The sequence below is a fragment of the Anguilla rostrata genome, chromosome 6 (genome assembly GCF_018555375.3).
Source record: "Anguilla rostrata isolate EN2019 chromosome 6, ASM1855537v3, whole genome shotgun sequence".
NCBI lineage: Eukaryota > Metazoa > Chordata > Actinopteri > Anguilliformes > Anguillidae > Anguilla > Anguilla rostrata.
This window is the reverse complement of record NC_057938.1, coordinates 12,566,673-12,594,269: the sequence shown is the minus strand read 5'-3', so window position 1 is coordinate 12,594,269 and position 27,597 is coordinate 12,566,673. Positions and strand designations below refer to the sequence as shown.

The 27,597-nt window shown below is 44.8% G+C and overlaps 1 protein-coding gene across 2 annotated transcripts in view; it reads right to left on the bottom strand.

Annotated features, from left to right (window-relative positions):
- LOC135256559 (low-density lipoprotein receptor-related protein 8-like) overlaps positions 1-27,597 on the bottom strand; it is a 78,464-nt gene that overhangs the window by 36,349 nt on the left and 14,518 nt on the right. For both annotated transcript variants that reach the window (XM_064338447.1, XM_064338448.1), the window contains exons 3-4: positions 14,007-14,129; positions 1,926-2,054 (exon numbers count right to left, since the gene is read on the bottom strand). In XM_064338447.1, coding sequence (XP_064194517.1) covers positions 1,926-2,054; positions 14,007-14,129 — 252 coding nt within the window. The remainder of the gene's footprint in view (positions 1-1,925; positions 2,055-14,006; positions 14,130-27,597) is intronic.

Here is a 27,597-nt window from a genome sequence, read left to right as displayed (position 1 = left end):
TGAGAACCTTCCCTGGGTGTACAGCGGGACAGCGTTTGTCGGGCTCTCTGCAGAAAGTCACGTATGCGCATACGAATGCAGGAGGAGAGGCTGCAAGAGGAGATTAATCTAGCTCTGAAAGGCCCGATCTACTTCGGAGCGAAAGCCTTATCAGTTCAGCTTAATTTCACAGGGGGAAAAGTGACTCTGTAGCTCAGGGCCTGCAGACTAACCGCACATTCGCCGTGACAGCAAAACGCACACAACCATCCACCGCACAGCAGGCAAGGCACTGCAAAGTTAAAATGAAAACGAAAATAAAAACCTAGGGCAAGCGTTTGATTGGACAGATAATACCCTTGTACGGGCTACCGGCTCAGTATGTGACATCAACTTCCACAGCTGTTTCCACATCCCTGCTGCCCTTCCCTCTCCCTATGGGGAACACTGATGTTCGTCAAATTTAATTCAGAGAAGCAGTGCGATTAAAGCAAGCACAATACTCACAACGTTTCTGTATCTAGAACTGCTCCTCCAAACACCTAACAAGCTGCAAGTGGTCATTTAACAGTTCAGAATTTTACCCTGACTCCTGTTCAGTCTAAGACTTCATGAGCAGATAGGGACATTCAAAGAAGGAGACAATGAAAAACAACCATTCAATACCGTAATGCGCCAAAATGCAAAAATCAGCTTGTGACCTGTGAGATAACGACGTAGGAAATATGCACTCGATGGCAAGATCCCGCGGGCTAAATCATCTGTCCATAGACCAGGGCGGCTACAGAAAACAATGGAAGCATGATAAATAAGAGAGAAATGGCTGGGAGCTTGATGGGATGGTGGACCCTGCAGTTATGGTAATTGTTTTATAACATAGGGCAGCATCAGTTCCACACAGCTGGCTGTGATTCCGGCAGTAGCCGCTCAATGATGTGAACTGGAATGGAAAAGAGTACCTTAATGACATCATAATCCTCAAGTGTTATTGGAAGCACTGCTTTCTGCAAGGCATGATGGGCATTCCGTTTTATTTACCGAAGCCAGAGAAGTCCCCACAAAGGGCAAACATGAGACATAACATCTCCAGGGATGTGTGAAATCAATAACAATATAGGTCACAGATCTAAGGGAAAGAGGTGATTGCGCTTATGATTTTTTATATACTGATTGAGGAGACTAGCTCCAGACTGCAGATTGTGTCCTCATAAGGACTGTGACTGAAGAGAGGGACAGAAACACACACGCCTGAGTGGAAGACCACACAATATCACTGCACATGACAAATTACTGGCAATTTCCCCCTACTTGCGCACTTAAGAACTTTTCCCTCTTTCCCACAGACTAGAGAATTGATTATCGTGATGTCACCACAGGGGGCGTTGTGTGGAAGTTTTCTTTTCGTTCTCAATTCGGAATCACCTCTCAAGCTACTGCTGAGCCACTTACAACCATGAAAGAGCCACTGCAGTGACAGCACGTGCACTCCAATGATCCGATTGGCTGCGATCCAGTGAATATTTTACGCCATGCAATGTTCAAAGAATAACAGGAGAGCGTTACCTTTGACTGGAGAAGAGACATATCACTTATTGATGACGACTGGTAACCTGTTGGTACCCTTGGTACGCCATTATAATCTAGAGCAGCGTAAACCAGTTGAACCTTGGCTGCCTTAAACGCCCCACTCCTGGTTGAACGAAGCCAAATTAGTCCCACAGCTGCAGACTCTTTGCCGTAATCAGTTTAACAGAGGAAAAATGCCCAGGCAGGGGCTTTAACTCGCAATGTCTTTGCTATAAGACTCAGCCTGCGTTTGAAGCGAGTGCCTTAACCGGCTGAGCTACTCAGCAGCTCCATGGAGGCGGAGCTTGCAGTGCTGCCGGCGTTTATGGACCTAGTTACGAGGCTCCCTAATGAAGGGCCCTGAATAAGGGCAGATCTACCTGCAGCGCACTCCTCCTCATCCGCGCCGTTCTCGCAGTCCCGCTCCCCGTCGCATCGCCACGACAGCGAGACGCACTTGTGAGTGGTGCCCCCGCAGTCAAACTTCTCTGGCGGACACGTCTGTCGGCCTGTCGGGAAGAAGAGAGGAATACATAAAACGATGAGGGTCTTGTGCTACAGCACTGTCACAGAGCACCGAACCAATCAGCTCGCATCACAATGACCCCAATTAAACACAAGGCTGCATGTCCTGACAATGCCTCTCCGCGGCTCTCTCTCTTGATTTCCCTATGCGAAGTGGCAATACACTCCTGTCAATCACCAGAGCACTCAGTGAAAAATCAGACTCCATCACCACACACATTGGAAACCCGATGCAGCTGGCACTGAAATTTTATGTGAGATGAAACTGCTTCTGGTGGCCAGCACACTGATGATACAAATTAAACATCCAGGAAAGGTGCTGCTAAATAGAAAGGGTCTTTGAAGCTGCATTACAAGGGGTTGTAACCCTGATGAATACGGTCTCATTTCCATGGGAGGGAGCTGCCAAAGCCAGCCTCGGCCTCTGTTCCTCTCAGCTGTCTGGAAATCGGGCGGGTCTTCTTGGCTTGGATGGTGTCAGCACTTAGGGTCTCGTTTCAGGGCTTGCTGTCAGCCTCATTCTCGTAAATTCATCTCCCACGGCGGGGAGAAAAACTCAGACGCCTTTTCAAAATGGACACAAATACTGCTGCAGCCTCAGCAATGCTGTTCGATCCTTTGTCTGGCCTTCAGAGAGATGCAATTTTACCTTTAAGCTCATAATAATAATAATAATAATAATAATAATAATAATAAAATGTTACTACAAATTCTGGTAGTATTATTATTATCATCATCATCAATGGTATTAATGATAATCCTATTATCATTACTATTGTTATTATTATAATTGTGTTTACATGCTTAGCAGAGACGACAGCCTTATTTTGGCCCGTTACATATAATATGTATGCATACTGGAAGTTATTTACAGCTGCAAATGAAGTATCATTTAAATGAGCTGCTTGGCACTCAGAAGTAGAGCCAGTAGTGCACTGGCACCTGGCTATGTGCCAAACCACACTGCTGCCTGTTTTTAGCTAGTAGCGCCGTATCAAACAGCACCTTTATGTAGGTCTGTATTTCAGGGTGGTCCAGCTACATCTTCTGTGATTACCATTTCCCAGAAAAACAGTGAACTGGGACAGCACTCCGAAGGAAACAGAAAATAACAGGAAATACAGCGGATCCAGGCAGGAAGCTTTAACACACAACCTAGAGCACCCAGAACACATACCCTTGCGATGGAAGATCTTGGTATGATCCTCAATATGTCTGTATTTTATTTATTTGCAACAAACACACAAACAATTTATTTTTTCATTTTGTATTTTAGGATAGGCATAGTAGGCAAGAGTATGTGAAATTCCCCGTTCCTTCCTCATTCCTGTTCTGTAATCAGTGACATTTTCCTTCAATGAGTAGTCCTCTTTTCTGCAAGCCTGCCTTCTCAGAAGCCTAATTTCCACTTAAAGCACAGCTGGCTCCAACGTGTATGCTTAATTGCACTATCATTGCATAAGTTCACACGGCTGAGAAGACTTACAAACACAACCTTCTGAAGGTATCAGGAGAATCTGGGCGAAGAGCCTTCTGACTGATCGATGCAGCACTAAAACCACAACCATTATGTTACAGGATAACTCATTCATAACAAGAAGGAGAGACCATGCACAAAATCAAAGGAGGAAAAGAAATTTATTAAACTAAGTCTAAACAATACAAGTATAATACATAAACACAGGGTGTGTAAGTAGGATATATCAGGGATGTAAAGCCATGCACGGATGAGTGTTAAGTGTGGTGTAGGGACACTAAGGGCAAAAAGCAAAAACAAAATGGACTGCTTGGAAAGCAGGCCAAAAGAAGAATTAAAACGGGACCAAAAAACCAGCCATCTTTAACCTCATGTCTGCCACACCCACAGGTGTAGCCAATTTGCACTTATGAACAGCACCTGCTAAGAGCAAACCGACAAAGATTTGAACAGGCCGACAGATGAGCGGTTCGTCACAATAAGCTTACAGATAACTACAAAAATACTGAGATTGAAAGATGCAACTGGGATTTGAGATTAAAAATCACACTGGGCAAAAGATTGTCATGATCTGCCAAAAATATTTGGCCATGACACGCATTTTAGAATAACCTTGGCCATATCCTTCACGTCTATCTGCTAGCTGGTACCCTCCCCTGAACCAGCAAATGGTAGTTCATCATAAACTCCACTTTTACATGTATCTCCATTAGGGTTTAAGAAAGGAACTGGGATCCTGGGAGGTCATGTCATATTTTAAAAACTCGTTTCCTAAAAAATAGAAGCACAAGAAACCAGAATTTTTGCTATTGAATCCGGCTACAGGGGCTGAGGTCTAGCATTTTGTTTATCACTAAATCATTACACACAGCAAATAATTCTGTTTACTCAGTAAATGCATTTTTTTGGGCTATCAGTAGCATAGCTGTTTGCAGGCTTGGGTATAAATGTTGCAATAAAGACCCATTTTTATGTTGATATTTGAGTGAGTGCATTAGCTTATTACATTATGGATTGTGAGAAAACAAATAGGTTTAAATGGGTTTGTGCCCATATTCAATTTACAAATTGCCATGTTCGATTTTCCCACACATCTCACCATAAAACAGCACATTGAAATAAGACTTCTGGATTACTTAGAGAAAACATTCCAGGGATTTCATGTGGTTTATACCCACTATTCAAAATAGTACATTTTCGGAGAAGATTTTAAACCGTAATTCCCATATAAACAACAGTGATTGGTCTTAAACATCTAATATCACTCATCATGTCATGTCAACACATCTAGTCAACTGATGACTAGAATTGGCTTGGTTACACTTACAGGCAAAATCGGTGCAGCTGTAAACAAGTCAAGCTCTATGCTACAATGTCAATAAAATTAACCATTTAAGTATCGACCATTATCTTACATTGGTCATGCTCTTGTAAAAAACCTTTAAATCTGTTTACAAGTAGGGCGAAAAGCATTCATTCCTTTGGATGGGAGAGCTGATTGGCTGTGTGGTTAGCCCGGAGAGTAGGCCTACAGTAAGGTCTTACAGCCTTACTGTTATTTGACCGTGAACAGCACATATGCCAACAAAACACTAGTCACTGTATGCATATGGCATCTACAAACGGGCAAAACTTGCAGGCAGCGCTTAGAACTTCATTTAAACAATACAATGTCAAACCAAAGTCACATGTTGCGCTGGTAACCACAACTGAATACCCATGCTTGAACAGAATTTAAAGTGTGTTAACCACGATTTCATATCCAGTTCACAACTGGATGCCAATGACTGGTTATCAATGGAACATTAATATCAAAGTGTGATGTGTCAGATCCAGGAACAGAATAAAACAGAGGGACCTGTCTGTGGTGTTGTGAATGCCACATCAATAAAAATAGTGAGAATGCCATTTCCTTTCATCAGCTGCCTACCACCCGCATCACCTTCATCTTGTAAGACCGACTACACCAGTCAGACAGTACATAAAACTTGCATGACAAATAGGAGGAGACACTGCCTGGCTGTTGTTTGTGAACCAGACGTCCTGTAGTACACACTGTTCCACGCCATTTGCGACTGGCACAACATATTCTTCTCTCGGAAAATTAAAAGTGAATAAAACATAAGACCTTTACACTTCAGAGGCAAGAAACAAGCGAGAAGTGGATGACTCTTTACTTATAATGGAATGCAGGCAGCCAGCTCAGGTAACTGAGGACATAAGTGTTTCGAGTGAAGCGCTTCACTGCAGGGTAAGAAGATGAAAAAAGAGAAAAACGCACGTATCTCTGTTTGTGTCCCTTTACTCTCTCCCTCTGACTACTGACCACACTTTCTTATCGGATCTCTGCCGAACAAACGCATTTATTTATTTATTTACTTATCCTTTGTTCAAAATCTATTATTTCAAAAGAGACCTGGCCAAAAAGGCAGCAGTAAACACTCAAGTTTAAAAAAAAAACTATTCAGTTAAAAACAGCAATACATAAAAATACAAAGAAGAAGAAGAAAAAAAAACTATTTAGTAACTCGTAATATTCTCATAATATCGTTTATTAGGCTACATATATATTCTTTTGGTTAAAACTAGTCGATTTTTTGACCAGATCAAGACCTGCACACAAACAAGATCACTATAAACTGGTGGTGAAAAGAGCTGGCACTCCATACAGGCCATCAAGAGCTTACTGAATCAATTTAGTCTGTTAACGGAGGCGCGTATAAGAATCAAGTGCTTCCCTACACCCGCATAATAGTATGTTATACATGACGCTTGACCAGGCTGAAACATTGCTTGTTTTACACTTGTTCACAGCTTGTTCCAGCTTGTAAGACTGCACGTGATGGTATATGCTTTGTGGGGACGTGAAGTGGGCACACATGACGGCAAAGGTCATTTCTGCTCGTTTACACCCACTTTATCTTTCAGAGGGTTAGCTGTACAGCGTGTGGAAAGAATTGAGTGGAATTTTAGAACAGTGAAGACAATCTGAATAGAAGGGAAATGAAATTGGATCAGTAACTCACCCTATTCAAGAATGTGAGTTCCAATTCAATTTAATCCAAGCTCCACAGTTTTATTCTAAACAGGGTCTGAAGCAAACTTTATGTTGAACCAGCTACTGTCTAGTATATTAAAATATTTACCAGACACCTTTCTTTGCACAATATGCAAATGAAAATCACAGAATGGCATGAGAATGTTAAGTAAAACATCCAAATGTTTTATTTCAATACACTTGGGATAACAAAAATATATGCACACTTTGCCAGACCAGTCACTGCCCACCTAGACTAAGGAGTCAGTGTGGGGACCCACCCCTGTCCATCAACAGGCCAGCTACTGCAAGAAAGGACTACAGGACTATGCAAGAAAAGACATCGCTAGTCATTCTGTCCTTATGACTGACGGCCTTCTTAATTACCATTCACACAGGCAGCAAGTGGCCATTACCATGGACGATGGCAGAGTTATGCATGTACCTTTGTCCATTACCTCATGAACATTACCGCATGAAAAGGAAATCATTCTGTTATTGTGGTCTGCATTTCGTGACAGTAATTAAACACAGTAACTCCTTGTTAGGACTTCTCCGATGCCAGTGCCAAGACTGGCACAGCAGAGGAAACTGTTCAGACTAGGAAGATATATTTTAATGAAATATAATGGTTCAAATACAGTTTCAGCATGCAGAGATTTCAGTTCAAATTTGGACTTTTGTGTGTGACCAGAAATCATACAATAAACATTGCATAGCATAAACTGTAAAGTGAGTCTTAATTGATAAAAGGACATTAAATTACATTATGAAATCATATTCTGGTTACATAAAAAGGAAAACATTTTTCCTATATATTTTATATACAGGTATATATGTAAGCCTTCTGATTTTTATTAAATTATAATTTAACACGCACTTATTTTTAATAATAAAAATATAATTATCATAAATGTGTGTGTGTGTGAGAAAGCAATTCCTGTAACTTTGGAATGCAAAGTGCAACAGTCACATAACCACTATCAATGAAAGTTTCAGACGCACTCTGAATAAAAATGATAGCTTGTGGTAAAGACTATTATTAGCACTTTAAACATGATGAATGGAGGTTAAAGTGCACACCAGCAGCTATGCAATTTAAAACAATTAAATGGCACTCAAGTAGCACTTAATCACAGACTGCACTTAATATAAAGAGACCACACAACAAACTTGGACAAATAGTCAAATAATACAAAGGCCACAAATGGGAAATTTGAGACAAGGACAAGAACTGCATTCAGCTAATCTTAGCCCTTATATATGAGTCACAATTAAATGCCAGTGCTATTTTTCATTCTCAAACAAGAGTTCATTAATTACCATACTGAAAAAAGATACTTTTTTGAAATTAAGTATCACTTACATTTATTGTAGGTCAATTGTAAGTCGTTGTAAAGAGCAATAATTCCTGAGACCCAGGTCTCAATCCCAAAAATCAAACATCAGCTACTCTTCACTGATATCCTAATATTACAAATGCAGCAACAACTAAATGCATGACAATCTAGGGTCATCTAGAGTCATGCATTAATTAAGCCTGTGCTGAAGCTGAGATCAAATGAACGAATTTCAGTGAAAGCAATAGTAGAAGAGACAACTGTAAATCTTTACAGCACACAAGGTTTGGAAAACAGCGGCATATTTTCTGCTTTGTTAGGCCCTGCTCCTATAAGCCCGGCCCCCAGGAAACACGGTGCATCGGCCCACTTGGCAAGGAAGATTCACTCTAGGGTCAGCGAGTCTATGAGTGAGCCCAGTCATATCCAGGACACAGACACTGGATCATTTATATGAAAGGAGCAGGAGACAGAGTCAAGGGCCTACAGGCCAGAAAGCACGCGCTCATAAAAACACAATATTCAGGGCACGTGCCCGCTCGCAGAATTTACAGCCACACTCGACATAGATCACACACGGCTGACGTTCTTCACATTTGAATTTTGATCCTTCACGGGTCGTCAAATGGCTGTCCAAGCAAACGCACCGCTGTGAACGGCGGCAATTCCTTAATCTGTTTGACGTTTCTTGCCAAGGCTGGTTGAAAAAAAAAAACCACACAGATCTTTACGTAGCTGGCAGTGCGCAGGCTCTGGGATTATTGCAGTTATGAATCCAAACGGGGCAGAAATTCCACGGCGCTCTCGTTCGTTATTACCATGGAAATACTCATAACTGAAACGGAGAGCATCATTATTTCATGAAGGGGCTCCAAATTGCCTTTAATGTTTAATTGCAGCACACCCCAGTCCATTTTACCAGTGTTTGCCTTGGACGTGTGAATGTCATTACTGTGCAGAAGCGGGCCAGTGTGTCTTTCTCCACAGGAACTGGAGCAGAATGCCAGGGGTAGACAGGTGGCTTGCAATTACGATATTAAGAGTCACAGGGAAAAAGCTACAGTGACTATAAGAAAGCAATTAAGCCTCGGAACAGCGTTCAAAAATATGGAAAGTGCAGGCGGACGACTCGGGCTCCTCTGCTTTCGAGACCCAGAGTGGAGGTATCTGCGAGAGACAAAGGTGTGAGGGCATGGAGGTGACTGTGTGTCCATGTCACTGTGTAAGTGAATCACTGCTAAGGCTTAATCACATTCATAAAATATCACGTCTTCGATGTCTTTTTGCGGCCAGGAGAATTGGCTCATCCATCCTTGAAATCTTTTCCAGAAACAGCCTGATTCAAACAACGGCACGACTCTCTTCTCTTTTTTAAACTGAACATCTGGAGGTGACATTAAAGATTTAGCGGTTAAGTAATTCACGCGATCGATTTGGTGCCACGGCGCGGACCCGGCGGCTCCTTCTCGGCGGTGTCGGACGGCACAGGGCCCAACCCCAGGCCTGCCGCAGCCGAGACAGGCGCAACATTTGTTTGCGATTGTTGGGATCCATCGATTACCTTCACCCCGGAGGGAATTCACCGTTCGGTTGTGCTCTGTCATGGCCAGCGGCTGCTAGCGAAAGCTCATTTAAACCCAGGCCAGAGCAAGCAAAACAACAAGGCTAATCCAAGCTTAAAGCACAACTTACCACAGAATGAATGTGTTAAGCACCGCATGTGTGAACACTGACCACTGGCTGGTGGAAAATGGTAAATAAACCATTTCAGAGTGACATTACCATAGACATTTGATTCTGGGGAATATTAATGACGATGCCAAATATGTGCTGCAAAGCTCCGGGCGAAAATGATTTAACAGAGTACATAATCCCCTACTCTGTTTGTCTCACTGCCCTTCTACTTTGCCTAAGCACTGAGATATTCTATCAGCGAGACAGCCTCCAATTATTCTGGGTCTCTTCCAGGGGCAGACGAGCAGCAGGCACGGAAGAGCGCTTCTGAGAGCGCTGGAGTTCCTGCGGCAGCACCCACGGTCACGAGGAGCTGAGCGGCTCTCTTGGGGTGTCAGGACAGGAGTGGGAACGGCTTTTGGAGGAGCTAAATTCAAGCGCCAACTCCACCAGCGTGGCCAAGCAGTGAACAGGAAGCAGTGACAACCTGGCTCCACTCTGAGAAGCGGTGTGGGTATGTGGGTGGGGAGATGGAGGGGGGGGGAGCGTGTGTGTGCGTGGAATACCTCAAAGCCTCATGGGAAATTAAAGTAGGACCGACATCATCAAGCAAAACACGCATCCTGTGCATCTGACTGGAACATTCATTCACATTCAAATTTGCCGTACGTAAATCCAAGTTAATTAACTTGCATATGGTTCAGGATAATATTGGCTTTTCTCTCATCCCTAGATCCAGCAATAAGCTGGAGATAGTAAAATCCTGTCTAAAGAGATGCTTAGATGCTGCTTCACAAGGCACATTTCCTGTCACTAGCTCAGACACGGGTGAACCGGCAAAGCATTCTCAGATCTTCCCCCCTTGACTTGTGTCATATTAGTTTGTGTTGGAACTTTACCAAAGGAAAAAAGTCCTGAACAATCTGAAAAATCCCAGCACAAAGTCTGGAGGAACTTTTTTCCGCTTGAGAAGCTGCAAAGTCTTGTGTGTTGTGGGTTACCTTGGAGCATTTAATTTGGGTGAAGGGCCCATTTTAAGCTTGGCCATGGAGGAAATGGATAAAAGAAACACAGAGCAGAAAGAATGAAAAACAGAAGCTTTTCGTACTGCAGCAGTGATCATCTAGAACAACTTCCCTGTGATCCGTAACAAGGATCACCTGAAATGAACTTCCCTGTGATCCGTAACAAGGATCACCTGAAATGAACTTCCCTGTGATCTGTAACAAGGATCACCTAAAATGTACTTCCGTGTGATCTGTAACAAGGATCACCTAAAATGTACTTCCGTGTGATCCGTAACAAGGATCACCTAGAATAAACTTCCCTGTGATCCGTAACAAGGATCACCTGAAATGTACTTCCCTGTGATCCGTAACAAGGATCACCTGGAATAAACTTCCCTGTGATCCGTAACAAGGATCACCTGGAATAAACTTCCCTGTGATCCGTAACAAGGATCACCTAAAATGAACTTCCCTGTGATCTGTAACAAGGATCACCTGAAATGTACTTCCGTGTGATCTGTAACAAGGATCACCTAAAATGTACTTCTGTGTGATCCGTAACAAGGATCACCTGGAATAAACTTCCCTGTGATCCGTAACAAGGATCACCTGGAATAAACTTCCCTGTGATCCGTAACAAGGATCACCTGGAATAAACTTCCCTGTGATCCGTAGCAGGGATCACCGGGAACAAACTTCCCTGTGGCCCAACACTCCACCAAACCCTAAACTCCACCACTCTCCCCATCCCCTACCACTGCAAAAAGAGTGTCTTAACAAGACAAGAAAATAGTTTTGCTCCATTGGCAAATCTTGAAATGAATAACTGTCTCACCTCATCTTTCTGCTGTATTCAGCAAAAAAGTAATTGAAATACTTTTAAGTCAGGACAGTGAGATTACTTTTGAACTTTTTGAAGGAAAGGATTACCAAGCCCAGAGCTTCTGGATTATTTCACTCAGATACGTAAGGCCAGAATACACTGACTTTTTTTACTATTCATTTATTGATTTGGCTTACGACTTGGGTTGTGCGGATTAACAATTTTCTACAAAGATCTATTGACATTTAAACTATGGGCCCAAAAAAGTGTTACACCAGTCAAATTGCAGAGCAGTTAATTTCTATTGCCATAATGCAAAGATTTACTCAAACAACAGGAGAAATCCTACAGAGACCTTGTGCCGATAATTCTTGAAAACACTAATAAATAAATTGACTGTGGTGCGTGAGCAGGAAGAAATTAAACAGTGCCTGGGCTTCTCTCAGGTGGACATAGAGGATCTGAAAACTAGCAGTGCCATCCCTACGGACATCTCGGCAAAATTGACATCGACTCGGCGAGAATGCAAGGCACAATTGACTCTGCAGTATCAAAAACAATCGGAAAAATCAATAGTTACAATATTTTGATTGATGCCATCCCTGACACCAAATCGAAGTTATGAAGTCATTCCGAGTCCAAAGTCAAGAAGCTGTTCACTGACCATCTCAAGCTAGACTCCAAGCACAGAGCTCTTTATGAATAAGGAATTCTCAGAGGAGGGGCACCAGAAAAGAAAATCTGTCCTTCCCCAGCTGAAGGAAGCTCATCAAATTAAAACATAGCCTACCTGAAGTGTAGCTGATTGAGCATAATCCTAGTGCACATCCTCACTCTTAACTGCCTAATTAATTTCTCATGTCCCATGATTTCTATCCTACCATTTAACTAGTCTTATCTTTCTTCAGGAATGAAAAAATACAATGGCTGAAATTTGCCTTGACATGTTTCATAGAAAATGCACTCCTACGTCTAATTCTAGTCTTTGGACTCATCGGAACTGTGAGATAAGCGTCTGTGTTTCCCTTACACTCGTTTGATGATTCTCAATATTTCTCCTCTCTCTTCTTCTCTCTCTGAAAGTCTAAGTATAGGACTAAAATACTTGCTAAGATAGACTTATTTTTGGGTTTTGCAGTGAACCTAAAACCAGCTCCACCCACCCCTAACCTAACCATCCACATGCCATTTCAAAGGAAATATTATACCTAATAAATATTGCCAAATTTAAAAAATATTAAGCTATCCCCAACAAATTCAGCAATGATGTGCCACTGGGTGAATCTTGAGTCAAAATCATAACGTAATCCGGTGAAAGGATGCCCTTATGGACCGAAACAGATTTAAAACAGAGCCACGGACAAGCCAATAAAAGCAGCAGCATACTAACTGATACTTACAGCTGCAAATCTGACTGCAATCCGTTTCTCGGCTAGTAAAGAACACTGTTCCCTCCCAACCCTGGCTCAGCCCCTTCCGGCCCCAAAGGCTGGTGGGATGTCTCATGCGGCACGGTCTGAAGCAGGCACGGTTCTCTTAAGGAGGCCTCCACACACTCTCCTGCTGTCAACACTAATTTGATAACTGCAGAGTGGTCGATACCGCACTTCTGTAACCACCTTTGAACACAAGGTGATCCCTGTACTGTAAATCCCCCTCTGGACTCTCCAAGGGGACTCTCTCTGGGGGCTGGGTTGTGAAGAAGGTTTTGGCTCAACACTGAGGAGAGCTATTAGTGGTCTGAAAAAAGGGGTTTTAGTCAGGGAGTCCCACCTGACAATGATATACGGCTTTCTATTAATAACGGTCTCCCTCACAACAGAGAAGACCGGCCAAGTACTGGCCCAGCCAAGCCCTTAAAAAGGAAATGGAAGGAATGATGAGTGCATTAGAACCAGCCTAGACTCTTCCATTACTCGATAACAGCTCCAAACCCCGGGGGTCATTATAAACTGTGATCATATAAACATAAGCTACATTAAGTGCGTAAGCTAAGGTGTGTAAGGTCAGGTGTGTAAGCTAAAGTGTGTAAGGTCAGGTGTGTAAGGTCAGATGCATAAGCTCAGGTGTGTAAGATCAGGTGTGTAAGGTCAGGTGCATAAGCTCAAGTATGTAAGGTCAGGTGTGTAAGCTAAAGTGTGTAAGGTCAGGTGTGTAAGGTCAGGTGCATAAGCTAATGTGTGTAAGCTCAGGTGTGTAAGGTCAGGTGCATAAGCTAAGGTGTGTAAGGTCAGGTGCATAAACTCAGGTGTGTAAGGTCAGGTGCGTAAGCTAAGGTGTGTAAGGTCAGGTGCATAAGCTAAGGTATGTAAGGTCAGGTGCATAAACTCAGGTGTGTAAGGTCAGGTGCGTAAGCTAAGGTGTGTAAGGTCAGGTGCGTAAGCTAAGGTATGTAAGGTCGGGCGTGTAAGCTCAGGCGTGCAAGGTCAGGTGCATAAGCTCAGGTGTGTAAGGTCAGGTGCGTAAGCTACGGTGTGTAAGGTCAGGTGCGTAAGCTACGGTGTGTACGGTCAGGTGCGTAAGCTACGGTGCGTACGGTCAGGCGTGTAAACAGCGTAAGGCTGCAGGTGTAACTCACTGCAGGTGGAGTCAGCCTCGTCGGAGCCGTCGGGACACTCGGGCTCTCCGTCGCAGCGCCACCGGGCCGGCACGCACTGGCCGTTCTTACACGCAAAGTCCGTCGTGGCGCACGTCTTCTTCGCTGCTCACACACAGACAGGGAGACAGAGAGAGAGGGCGCGCTAAGAAACCACTTCTTTTCGCACGTCTACTATTTTTTTAACGCGACTCTTTCACCCCATTTCACACGTTGGATTCAAATAGGCTGTACCGCGATATAAAACCCCTGATATTTTGACAAGCATATCCCTGAGGTTGGAGAAATGAGACACGGTGAGAGCAAACAGGAAGAGGAAAGAGACAAAGCAAAAGAGTGCGGGAGAGAGAACGGAGAGACAGAAGAGAGGGAAGACATGGCGGGTTTTTCGCTACAGGGTGCTCAGATCAATGGGCAGATTTATCAGTGTCAGCAGTGCTCTGAGCCGCAGAGGGGTGCAGTATGTCAAGGCACTGTAGTCCGTGCTCGGTGCGGACCGGGAAAATATGAGGGCCAATAATTCTGCTCGATCTGGCACCTCATATTCTCCTGCGAGACAGATGTGCGCTCTGTTCCACCCGACGTAAGGCTTTAAGGCCTCCTGTAGTTCTCTGGGACAGCAAATTCAATGCAAAAAAAAACTGCAGCACTTGAGACTGACAGCCACTGAGCTGAAGTTGTGTCTAGATGTCGGTGGCATGGAAAAACACTGGGGGGAAAAAAACGGCACCAGAAATAATTCCCCATTTTCTCCGCACCCATACATCAAAGGAGAGCTGACTCACTGCATACGTCACACAGTCAGGACAACAGAATACTCTGAATGGTTGGATGCCTGTTTCTAAAGGGTAACCTTCAACTCCTATGTGCTGCCTGGAGGTGATGAGGAGGAGCGGAGATGGCTGCTCCTCCTATTTACCAGAGCCTCCTACTGACTCACAAAGCTGTAGGTCTCTTCAGCACCACGGACAGTGGCAGACTCATATACAGGCACGAATAAAGGTAGCTGAAGCTGATTTGCCTATTAACTCCTTTATATGTTCATGCTTTACAGAGCATGAAGAATAAAGACCCATCCTTCACTGTGCAATGTGCAACATCAATGATAGTACGACCCAGATTACGTTAAACTTTTGATTCAGCAGTCTTGCAACATCTTGCATATTTTTCAATATATAGTATACAGCCAGTTACCTACAGCCTGGTATTTTTTATGAGGATCTAGTATTCTCAGAGCAAAGGATTACTGATTACTACCTAGGCTGACAGTTCATAAGAGACCGGACAAAGCCTAAGATCCCACATTGATCTTGGTACCACGATATAATCTCTCTTCTGTATAACATGAAGGCCAACATCTGGATAACAAATCCCCTGGACTACCATCTAAATCCCAGAGGACAGAATACAGCTCTTCCCCTGGCATGCGCAGGATGTGTTAAGGCGGAGATGAAGGTGAGAAATTGACCGTGAGGCATTTCCACAGAACGAAAAAAACCTTCCACACCAGATCCTCCACCAATTACCCACAATGCTTCATTACAGTCTCTGCCTCCAGAACAGCGAGGAAACAAAGGGCATGGAGCCAGAGTTCAGCAGTACTGGAGAGATGTTTTCCCCTCCTCTTAGAACCGGGGGTGTTGTTGGAATGCCAAACAAACTATAAAATACTTCTAATTATCCCAAGCACTCTAAAACTAGACTTCGCCAGTTTTTTTGTTTTGTGTTTTTTTTTTTTTGCTCTCGCGACTCGGCCATTGTTCTTGTTAACGGCCTTTTTGTTGCGTTGTAAACCGCTAACGCAAATGCATTGTTAATTTCCCTGTTCCCCCCCCCCCCGGACGCCGATGAAGCCTTAATGCGTCAAGATCCCTGACAACCGCCTGGCGCGCGCCCCGGCCGCAGCCCCGGCGGACGCCGCCGAATTCCTCTCCGCTTACAACCTGCCCCTCTCCGCTTCGACGAGAATACAAATGAGCCGCGTGGGGCCCGTTCGCGAGGCTGCTCCGCGTGGGGGGGGGAGGAACAGGCTTTGGGAGAGGAGAGGCGGTGACATTTAGAGCGCAACGCGGTCCAGGGGCCCGTTCCGACTGCGCGCCGAGGCACCGCCAAGCCGCAGCCGAAACAAGGGCGCAGTGGAGCGTGAATGCGCAGACTGAGGTCATTCAGACTTCCGCCAACCCGCGGTAACGTCAGGAGAACCTAACTCTGTATCAGAGCAGTGAGCTGTGTGTACGCAGGACTGTTACACGGATCCAAAAGCGCTACTGTGTGGGCTAGTGCCTCAGAGGTTATTACGTAGGCAACACAGACCCTTCGGAGGTTGTTACAGAGGCCAGGAAAGCTTTCGGCTCCCTGTAGCCGCATGTGAAAGTAGCCTCGCTCCAGTCTTCGGCAGCAAGACCATACATGGGTATGCATCCACAGCAGCCTCACCGGCCCTCAGCAGGACTGGCATGCGACAGCTGCACTGGCATTTTAGATAGATGTTAGATGTGTGTAGAGTCTGCCTGCATGCCTGTTTGAGGGTCCTGCAGGTGAAGCTGAGCTCCTGATTGCTGATGAGGCGCACCTGTGTCCAGCTAACGGCCAAGAGAACCAAAGCCCAAAGGGCCTGCAGATCTCGTTTGTCCTTCGGCTCTTCTCAGTGTTTCTGTACCGCATTTCTGCCAGAGTGTTTGCTGCTGGTTTGTCTGTAGTCTAAGTTTCCTGTCAGCATGTTTCCTTGATGTAAGTTGCAAGTGGTCAGGCAGTTTCTTTGTTTTTTTTAAAACACCTTTTCAGATAGATAGTAGGGAAGTTACTTGCCAGAAGACTCACTCATTTTCCTGTGCCTCGGTATTGAGGGACAGTATACCGTTTTTTATTTTTTTTTTGTAGGTAAATTGTATCGCAGTGCAGGTTTGTTTTACAGTATATATATAATACATCTGGTATCTAGCCCTAATCTGTACAGTATTGCCACACATGGCCTCCCAGGCAGAACAGGAGTAGGAACACGATTGTACTTCCAGTGCTGTTGAATTGGCCTCTGAACAAAGTGGGTCACCTTGAGGAACAAAGCAGAAATGACACCATGATGGCACAGGGAAACGCTTCACGGCAAGAGGAAACAGCAGGAAACGGCTGTCAGGAAGCCACGCTCATACCTGCTGGATCCTTTTGCAAAGCTATCTGGGGTGACACAGCGAAGGAGAGACGCTGGCATCGTCCGTCAACTGACTCCACCCACCGTCTGGCTTCGTGCTTATCCCAGAGCAGGGCTGTCATCCGGGCAGAAGACACAGCCCAGGTTTAACACAACAGCAGGCCTGGAAACGCACACTGGCGGTAAGAGTTCATCTTGGAGCTCCCAGCAGATTCACTCCCACACAGCAACGCACACTCGTCCCAACTCCTCTATAAATATCCACTGCTGTGCCCAGGCAGATCTGGCGCCTCGTACAGGCTGATCTCATGACCTCGCATTTCAGAATGCGGTTGAGTAAGAAAAGCTCCTTTCCTCGGTTTTTCTGTTTGTCCCTCGTGCGTTGGAGGCTCTGTGTGGGGGAGGAGAGCCGTCTGCGGAACAGAAATTTCTGAAACCTCGTTCTAAAAATGTTCCTGACGCAATTCTAAAACACGCAGTTTGAAAACTCCATAAGGAGCTTTGGACGGAAATGCAAAATTCCATAGGACAGCCGAACCTCAGTCGTAATGATGGTGATGGGGGTTCGATCCCCGCCATTGGAACTTTCTCAGCCGCAATCCGCGTTCTGTTAGTTACCCTCGCTGCTTTCCATCGATCTAAATAAAGCGAAAACTACCGAAGGACGGTGGGATGTCCCGCTCCCCTTAAAAAAAAGGTTCCCTGATGGAGCGCTTTAATGGCGCGATGCTATCTCGCCCTTATCAATGTCACACGGCCTTCTCGCAATCACGCCGGGTAATTGGCCTGATGCAATCGGGCCCCGTAAGCCTCTCTCAGCGACAGCGTCTGCCAATTAAACGCAGAGGAAAAAAAAAAAACAGAACAGGGAAAGTGCGAGACTCGCAAGACACAGAAGACGGAGCTAACGCGCTTCGTTTTTTATTTTTTATTTTTTACCCTTCCTCTTTTTTTCAACCTCGCCGTCTTCCTTCTCGAGCGCAGGAGGCCCGGCTCCCGGAGAAATCACCCTCCGGCTATCGGCGCTCCGCTAATTCAATCAGACTGCCGCAATCAGCCATTATTGCATCGCCGCCGAAGCGACGGCGTCCTGTCTTCTCTCCCGCTCTGCCAGGCCTTTCCGACGAGCGCAGCGTTTCTCTCAGAAACCAATCAATACACACTGACCCGGCGGAACATCCGAATATCTCTCTTCGCCCTCTCAAAACGCCTCGCTCGCACTGCCTCTCGCTTCCATCTGAAACTGTAAGCACAAAAACCTTTCGCAGAGGAAATATCAGCGCTGAGTATTCGAGGACGGGAGACGTCCTTTGTTCGCCAGGAAACGAAAGGTTGAACACGGCCCAGGCCAGCAGCGGGCACGTCGTCAGAAAAGCACTGTGAATTCAGAGGAGCCAGCCTTATTAAATCCCAAATGAAAAAAACGCTTTTTCCTTAAAATGTCCGACACGTTTTGAAAAATGGTGGCAATTCAAATGAGAATGCCAAAGCATACTTACCTTGACTTATGTCATCATTCCTTTTAAAACGGTACTGCAATATATGTGGCATGATTTCAGACAGAATGTGCTCACTACTCAGCAAGTCAGTGGGTCTGTTTCTGAACTATAATAGAACCATAAATCGCTTTCACCACCATAGAGTAATATTAAATGTGAAATTATTATGAAATCCATGATTTGTAAGATTTACAAATCTTGGATTTGAATTTGGATTTGAATTGTAACGTTTAAAAAAAAAATGGACATCAAAAAAGTCGAAGCGGTTCTGCGGTAAGGATGCCGTCAGTGTCCGCTTGTTTGTGCGCGACACCGCTGACAGACTGCGTCGTAGCCAGCAGCTCCGATACCCCCCTCTCACGAGGCCAGCCCTCTGCGGTCGGGACAGTAATGAGAATACCGTTACTGTTAATGCCGGCCCATTAACCCCTCCCCCGGGGGAGCCCTCTGTCCCCCTCACACGCAGCCAGGGAGATATTAAAAGGCCAAAAGGCCCTGGTGACTGACGTGAAAGAGCAGTTAAACCGGGCTGCCCGTCAACCCCGCACGCTGCGCTCCGTAAAGGGGAAACGCGTCTGGGCGCACGTCCGCACAGCAGCAGGCCCGCAGGACGGAGCGCAGCTGCGCCGCTGCGCCGCTCTGCCGTACCGCTAGCAGGGGTTTAATGAGCAGACACGCTCCCGTTACCTCCGTCCGTATCCAAGCTGAGTCTCGCTGAAAGGCCGTTTGTGGAGCAATCATCGCCGTCGCCGATATTGGCAACACCGCAATCATTACAATTATCGCAAAATGCCAATGCCGTCAGCTCGCTTCTGCTTGGATGCATTTTTTTAATAGGAAGAGCTAGATTGCACTTTCCACTTGTTTTAATACCTCACCATAATAAGGTACATCCTGTACCTGACAGCATACACTCGACAGTACATTATACGTGCTTAACAGCCCAATCGTGCTATACAGTTCAGCCTACAAATTTTGACTAGGCATATTTTCTTTGTATATTTCCATATAACACTTTTTGGTTAAAACAAATGTGTGCTCCCGGCAGTAGGTGGGCTCATCAAGGAGACTGGTCAGGGTGTTCAGCAGTCAGTGTCACAGAATTAGTGATAGACTACCATTAATGTAACCTAGATCTTCAAGAGCAGATTTATGGTTTGTTCTTCCAGTCCAGCCAACTACCACATTATAATGACATATAGCTACTAACATTGAAATGGCAGACTAACTTACAAGACATTTAACCACCCACCAAAGGAGATGGACATGCTAGGTGCATTTCCACAAAGCTTTGCTGAACAGGCTTAGCATTGTTAAAAGTCTAGAAAAACTGATCTTTGTTTGGGTATTTGCATACCCAACTGTCCCAATTCAGTCAAATGCTGAAAACATTATTAAAATGTTGCTCACAATACTTGTTTGTTGGTAAAGCATTCCAATAAAAAATATGAAACAAACAAATAAACAAATAAACAAATAAATAAATAAATAAAACATTATTTCCTTCCTCAAGGTAACTTCTTGTGCGGTGACAAAACATAGCCTACATTAAAAAGTTCTGGGTGGCTCAATCTGCTAAAGTCCTGCTCTAGCGCATGGATGGGCTCCACAGATTAGTAATGAATCCAGAATGTTCCACCGATGAGTGTGGCCACAGGGCAATGCACAGCTGGCTCTGGTGTCACAGAGGGATGGGAGGGGTTCCAATGACTGGGATGACGGCATTTCATTACGAACCCGCTAACTCCTCTGTCTGCCTGTTGGGCAGCACACGAAAGGCGGCGTGATAAGAAGCACGACCGACGTAGCGTGCCTCCCAGAGGCCCTCACGCTTGTCTGCTCTCTCCCGAATCGACAGTGTAGGAGCAATGAGCCCAGATATACTGTATATACGCACAATTCGGCTTTCCAAACTGGGGAGAGAAAGAAGAGGGAAAAAGCATAAAAGAACGGGAGATGTATTTTCAATACAAGCGTGTGTGTGTGTATGTGCGCGCTCGTGTGTGTATTTATAAACTATTTTTACATTGTTATTTTCATATATCATTCATTTGAAGTGAAAACATGGCAGATTCATACAGCAGAATTCTCTAGAAACCCCACAGAATAAACAATTTAGTACCATAACTATAATGGATAATCTGCCATTTGGAAAATCTCTTTTGTGCATGTTATTAACAGAACATTTGATGAGATTACACATTGACTGGGGAGTTTGTGCAAATCTGCATAAACAGGAGTAGCCCGATTGGGAAAATCATATAGGAAGCATACACTGTAGGGAGAGGCATGCCGAATAATTGAATCCAATTGGGCTCTGCTTTTTAATATGCATGACTTCAATTGTCATCTACACTCGCTGGGCTTTTAGCAGGGAGCTCAAAGCCTGTGCATTGGAGGTTTGTGGGGAAAAAATGCAGGCAGACGAAAATTTGACATCTCAGATGATAAGGCATGAAAATAGGTTAACAGAATGGAAAACAACCTGCAGTGTTTCCATGTCTTCCTCAAGCTGCTGCTTCAGCTACTGCACGGCTACTCGTCTGTGGGCTGTGAGGAGCTATCAGAGATAGCGCTTCTCCGGCACTCGTGGTCCAGCGCTCTCTCCTGTCTGTCTCAGAACCTCATCATTCTTTTACAGGAAAGCATAATCACAGACACACAGGATCGCACCAGGTTTGACACCAGGTTTGACACCGCTCTGACCAACAGCTTGTGTCCACTGCAGCGCTGAAATGGAGTCGCTCCTGTTTCGCATGTGTTCATCTGAGTTGAACTCAAGTTGATCTACATTTTTAATATAGCAGAAAGGCATTAGAACAGGTACAGGGGACTCTCCCCTGAATCGCAAATGAGAAAATGCGAAACCGCTAGATGAAAACTTTGCAGCGAAAGGTATGAATGATAATGAATGCCATTAGATGTAATAAGCAGGTCAAGAGCCCACACAGAGATAAGCATGAGTCTCTTTAGCACAGGAAGACAAATGATCTCATTACTCTTCATTTAAATTGAAACAGTGCAGTTTACACTGAGAACATAATACAACCCATTTTACAAACAAGACAAGAGTGGAGCTCCTCTTAGATTGATGGATGTGTGTTTGTGAATTGAGTTTTACTGAGAGTGCATACAGTACTAAATGGTTCAATTCCCAGAATGCCACAGAGTGAGACGAACTCACAGCTGCACTGAAATGTTTCCCCCTCATTAATAAACTCATTTTGACAGCAGTTGCAGTGAGAATCCACACGCTGAACAGGGCAGCCTATCTGGATCGTAGCATTTTCAAAACCCCTCTGAAGGGTTTCACAGGGCTCCAAAAACTCAATCTCACACCGGGGTTCGTTTCACAAGAGATGTTACAGAGACAATGACAGCGTGACTGCGCGACACATTCGCTCAAAGAGACGCAGCGTCTCGGCCTCACCCCGTCTGCTGTTCTCACTGAGCACAGAGGGGACGAGCGTTGGCCTCCTCGTTCTCTCCACGCCAACTCAGAGCATTTTCTTTATTTTATCTAAACTTCATTTAACTGAAAAAAATCTTATTGAGATATAAAATCTCGTTCACAAGGGAGACATGATCAAGAGGGTAGTGCCATTCATTAATAATTAAATAATTATACAATTGCAGAAATTGATGATACACAATAAAAACAAAGAATATCAAAGAGCGGGGCAGAGGAAGGGAAGAGGCAAACAATGCAGACAGAGAATCAGAATGTCAAGGAATTCCATCGAAGTCTACAGGAAGAGGGAAGCTTTCTCTGGAGGAATGTAACTCCTAAAAACGATTTAGCTCGAGAGGTTTATTATCAATGTCATCTGCTTAAATAGTCTTGAATCTCCCATTTTTCATCTTAACTGGAATACGGAACGTTTTTTGTCATTAAATCATTGAAGGTCTCGTAACCGACAGAGTGATTAAATCTTAAAAAACGCAGACTGAAGCTAAAAACAAGTCACCTGTATCCCATTTGCCCTTTCTTCAGGGGAGAACACAGTCAGCGGGGGGTTTCCCAGGGGGCTCAATGTGAACACAGCACACGCTTTTAAGTGCTTTCCTTCATTAGCGAAGCCTTGTATCTGTTGTTGTAATTCCCTTCCTGGTCATGCAAACCATTTCAAGCTCCAGGTCCATGAAATATTCATTCATTACATTATAATTAATTTTTATACAAAATCTATATAGAAAATAAATTAATCAATGAAATAAATTGTCTTCATCTGTTTCTCATTTACACAATCAATGCTTCAGCCGGGAAAAGCAGGCCTAAGCTTAAATTTAACCGACTCAACATATTTATACTCCAAACTGTGAACAGGTCCAATGTAGGTCTGAATTGTTAATTGCTAATATGTTAATATTATAAAATGCTAAACACAGGGCCCAGGGCCAGTATACACTGGACTGATGCTTTGCTTATATTCTTATTTCATGTTTCGACTGGAACCAAACTGTTGGGAATGGTTCCGATACATCCAGTTAGTCCCTATGGCTAGCATTCACTAAACGAACAGCAAGTTTTACCCCAAAGTAGGTTAGGCTATTAACATGAATGAAGATAGTCCAGCTAATATTTTAGCACTAAATGAAAGTTATATAATTTCCAAAATTACAAATTTACAAAAATGTGCTGAGAAAGAGAACAATGCTTTACGTTTGCAACGAGTTAACGAAACAGACGCAAAATAAACTTCCTTCCACAGCAAACTTGGCAAACTACAAAGGATCCAGGCAATGTGCCACTCACACATCTGATCACTCTCCTGTCCATCACATTATAAATCTCTTCCTGCATATGCTGGATACCCATAACCCATATAAGTTTCATAGCTATGAATAACTATCAGCATAATCCTAAAAATGCTTCCGTAAGCTACAAGCTTTTCCAGTCATCATAGAGAACACTGTCAATGCACAAAACAGTGGAAACACACAAGCACACACACACGCACACACACACACACACACACACACACACACACACATGCAGGCACGCACGCCTCCACTCTTTGCATTTAATTGCTGGTAATATCTTTGAGGGAGATGTGGAAGGCTTTCGCAGTAACTCTCACTTTAAGACTGACAGTCGAGCCTTTGATGTCAGCAATGCCCCGTGGCCACAGGGAGAGGTGAAATTATATTTTTAAAAATTCCCTATGTTCTTTTCTCGGTTCAGGATGCACCGTGGGAAACATAATCCCGTCCCAAAGCTACGACAGCCTCCACCTATTCAGAGGGGGGGAGGGGGACGCACGCTGGCACCCATGCCCACCGAAGCTCCCGCAGCCAGGCCCCGCCTCTTTCCACCCTACAGCCCACGTGACAGCCGCAGCGCTAGCGGACTCAGTTAGCTTCTGTGCAGGCGCACTGCAGGTCAAAGGATTAAGATTAAGGGCCGAGGCAGTGAACGCGGCTCCTGCAGGCTAGCGCATAATTAGCTGGAGCACAGAACACTGCACAGAAGTAGCATCTGGCAGCCCGCGCTTTGTAGGAGAGGACGTGCTTGTCAGCGCTGCCCCAAATCGATGGATGTTGCTGTTATACAGGGGTACTGCTAATATGATAAAGCATTCAAAACTCAGTAGAGCAAATAGGATAAAAGCAGAAAAACAAAAGCAGTCTTTTTAAAAAGCATTATTATAAACACATTATCCATGAGGATACGCAACAGCAGAAGAAAGCCAGCTCTTCACAGATGTTAATAGCGTATGGAATGGTCAGTAGCTACAAAAACAGCAGTGCATTTATATATGATTCCATTTCCATTAAGCTAATCATTGTGCTTCTGTAACAGTGAGCTCCAACTGACAGACAATGCTGTGCAAGAGTCAGCCCTGCCTGTCCAATCCAATTGCCAAACACAACGCTTGATGGGCTACAGACACCTCCTGCCAAACCCAGTGGACGCAGCCAAGAGAACAGGCCGTAAGCATCTGTAAGCCTCAGGGGATCTTTGGGGAGCAGCGATACTGCAAAAATGTATTTTATACTGAGAAAAGAAGACATTCCGACTGAAACAAACATGCAGCGTGCTGCTAGAGGAACAGGATTCTCAGTGATCCCAAAATGCGAGCCCGATGACGGCACCAGCTCTCTCCGCTTCACAGGATCCGGGTCCAGTAAATCTGATTGGACACTCGTGGGAGCCCCGCTTGGGAACAGTGCGTACGCCAGGCAGAAAATCCGCTGCGCGTTACGTCCCTCCTGCATGTAATGTGGTCTCGTGTGAGAGGAGACACAGAGCCCACAACAAGACATAATGGGTGTTTTTCCCCCTCAGAAGCCTGTCAGGGGCTCCGCAGCTTCAGTACTGTGTGTAAGAGGATACCAAGCTGCACCAGAGGCTTTGTGGCATGCTAGCCTCCAGCCATCCTCACTGCGAGAGTGTGTGTGTGTGTGTGTATGCACGTGTGTCTGTATGTGTGTGTGTACATGCATGCATGTGTGTGTGTGTACACGTGTCTGTATGTGCGTGTGTGTGTGTACGTGTGTTTAAGTGTACACACCGGCCTGCGTGTGCACGCGCCTCAGTGTACACGTGCCTGTGTGGTATGGCCGTGCGTGCATGCCCGTGTGAAGCATGTGTGTGGACTAATCTGAACCCATCCTTTTCAGTCGGAGCTCAGACAGTCAGCCCTGCGGTAACAGAACACCCCGAGAATCTTCAGATAAAAGGAGACATCACTGGTCACACTGACCATTCTTTTCACTGAAGGAAAATGGCCCCTTCCAGGTATGACAAGTCAGACCGATTTCATCTGAGACACTGGCAGCGCTGCAGGCGCCTGTTGGAGGACACAAGTTGCTCTTGTGCAATGAAGTGAGAACACAGGCACATCGCTTCGCTTAAACACAAAGAGAGCAAGACGTGTCCGCAAACGGCTGTAAACCTCAGATAAGGAGAGTGGGAACGGCAACCCACCACCATGGGCCTGACCTTCGCAAAACCCACTGGCTAGCCTTAAAATGTCTGCAGATTTGGGGTCAAGTCCATTTCAACTCAATCAATTCAGGAAATAGATTTAAATTAAATTCATGAATTGAAAATGCCCATGCAAGTTCTGTGTGGAATTTACAATGAGCTGAACTGAACTGACTTAGAAATGGAATCGGAAATGAAATCAGCCATAACTCAGAATGTTTGTCCTATTTACTGAATCAAGCCTTTCCTGTGCGTATTAAATTTGTGCACCTGTTTGCCCACTCCTCTCATCACCATGTAGCGTTCATTAATCCCAACAAAATGTTCATATTTACTATAAACATACATAGTACACACACCAAAAAGCAGCCTTCAGACTTTGGGTTTTGCTAATCTAAATAATCGGCCTCCTCTCAATGAAATGCATATAAGGAAACATTTATCTTGCATATCTGGTGATATTTATCTTGAGTCAGATAAATTCCACAGGAGTGCAGACAGATTATTAACTGTTTAAGGATGTGTTCTGTCAGGTTTATATCTGTAGATGGCATTAGCCTATATCATGCAGAGCACTGATTCAATATGATCCTACGCCGCTCCCCAATCTCGACTGTCCTGCCTGCGCTGTCAGCTCACCAATCTCAAGCATGTCTCATCTGAGACTCTTTTACAGGCCAGCGTCAGCCGCGCCTGCTAATCCCGCTTTTATTAAAGGGACACATTTTAACACACAAAAGTCCATCTGACAAAGGGTTTTATTGGCCCACATTTCAAAAGAGCCCGCTTCCTATATTCCGGAATGCCCGCGGGGCTCTCTGACCGCCCGCCCGCACGCCAGCAAACGTCGATGCAGGGATCACCGGTTAGCCCCCACCCCACCCCACCCCGCCAGGTGCCGCCCAGCCTGGCTTAGAGGCGGGCCTCAGAGGGTTAACCGCCAATATGAGGAGATGTGCAGCGGATGGCTGTCAAAGCCCCTCCCCCAGGAGACCCGGCAGAGCTAATGAAAAGCCGGCTCTGAGAACCGCTTCAAAATATTAGATTCTGGGAGGGAAAAAAAAGGAAATGGTTTCACAGAGAAACAGCTGCAAGGGAGAATCTAGCTGCAAACAGCAACGGGAAAAAGCAGACAACACACAGGGACTCCCGAGCAAGACGTGCCGCTTCAGCCATTGCCGTCCCACTCCGGAGATACCTGGCCAAAGTGCCTCTGCGGCGGGAAATGAAAACTATCCACAATGCCTGTCTTAATACTGCAGTGAGAATTTCAACTTTCATAAACTTAGCCTCATCCAGTCACAGGTAAAAAAAAAACTAAAAAAATTTAAACACGGTAAAAAGAAACCATCTTCCTTGTGTGCCATCTTTCCGTGTTTCTTCTGCCATGGCGCAAGGTGAAGCTCTTTCTCAAGCAAGCAGGTTCGCAAGTTTCAGTTGCTTTTAAGTGGATAGATCCAAGAAAGAAATTTTCAGTAAGAGACCACAACACACTTAACCTAATGACCTACATCATTGATTCCCGGTGCCAGGTACCTCGGGGGATGTGCTGTATCTCTGCCTCCCTCTTCCAGGACAATCTCAATTACTGCGGCCTGGTAGAGCTGTTAATGGATCTGAATTTTAGATCAGGTAGCAAGTACCCGCCGTTACCTTGCAGCTCGTTCAACCCTAATCAGCTCTGAACCGACTGACTAGTTCTTCCCATGTTTACTTGCTAGTCTAGTACCCTCTCCTCCTTGAGAAAAGAAGTCATTTGAACTGCAGTAATATGCTGGAATATGAAATACGAAACTGTGCTTCCCAAGCTGGTTCTCGCTAATCCCACGATGCTCATATTGACTTGGACCTTTGCACAAAATAAATAATTCACTTCATAAACACAATTGCAGCTTGCACGATTATGGGCTTTAATGCAAGAGGGCATAAAAACGAAGGGAATATAAAAACTAAAAAATGATATTTTTTGAGACAGCTGTTTCATGTACCAGAAAT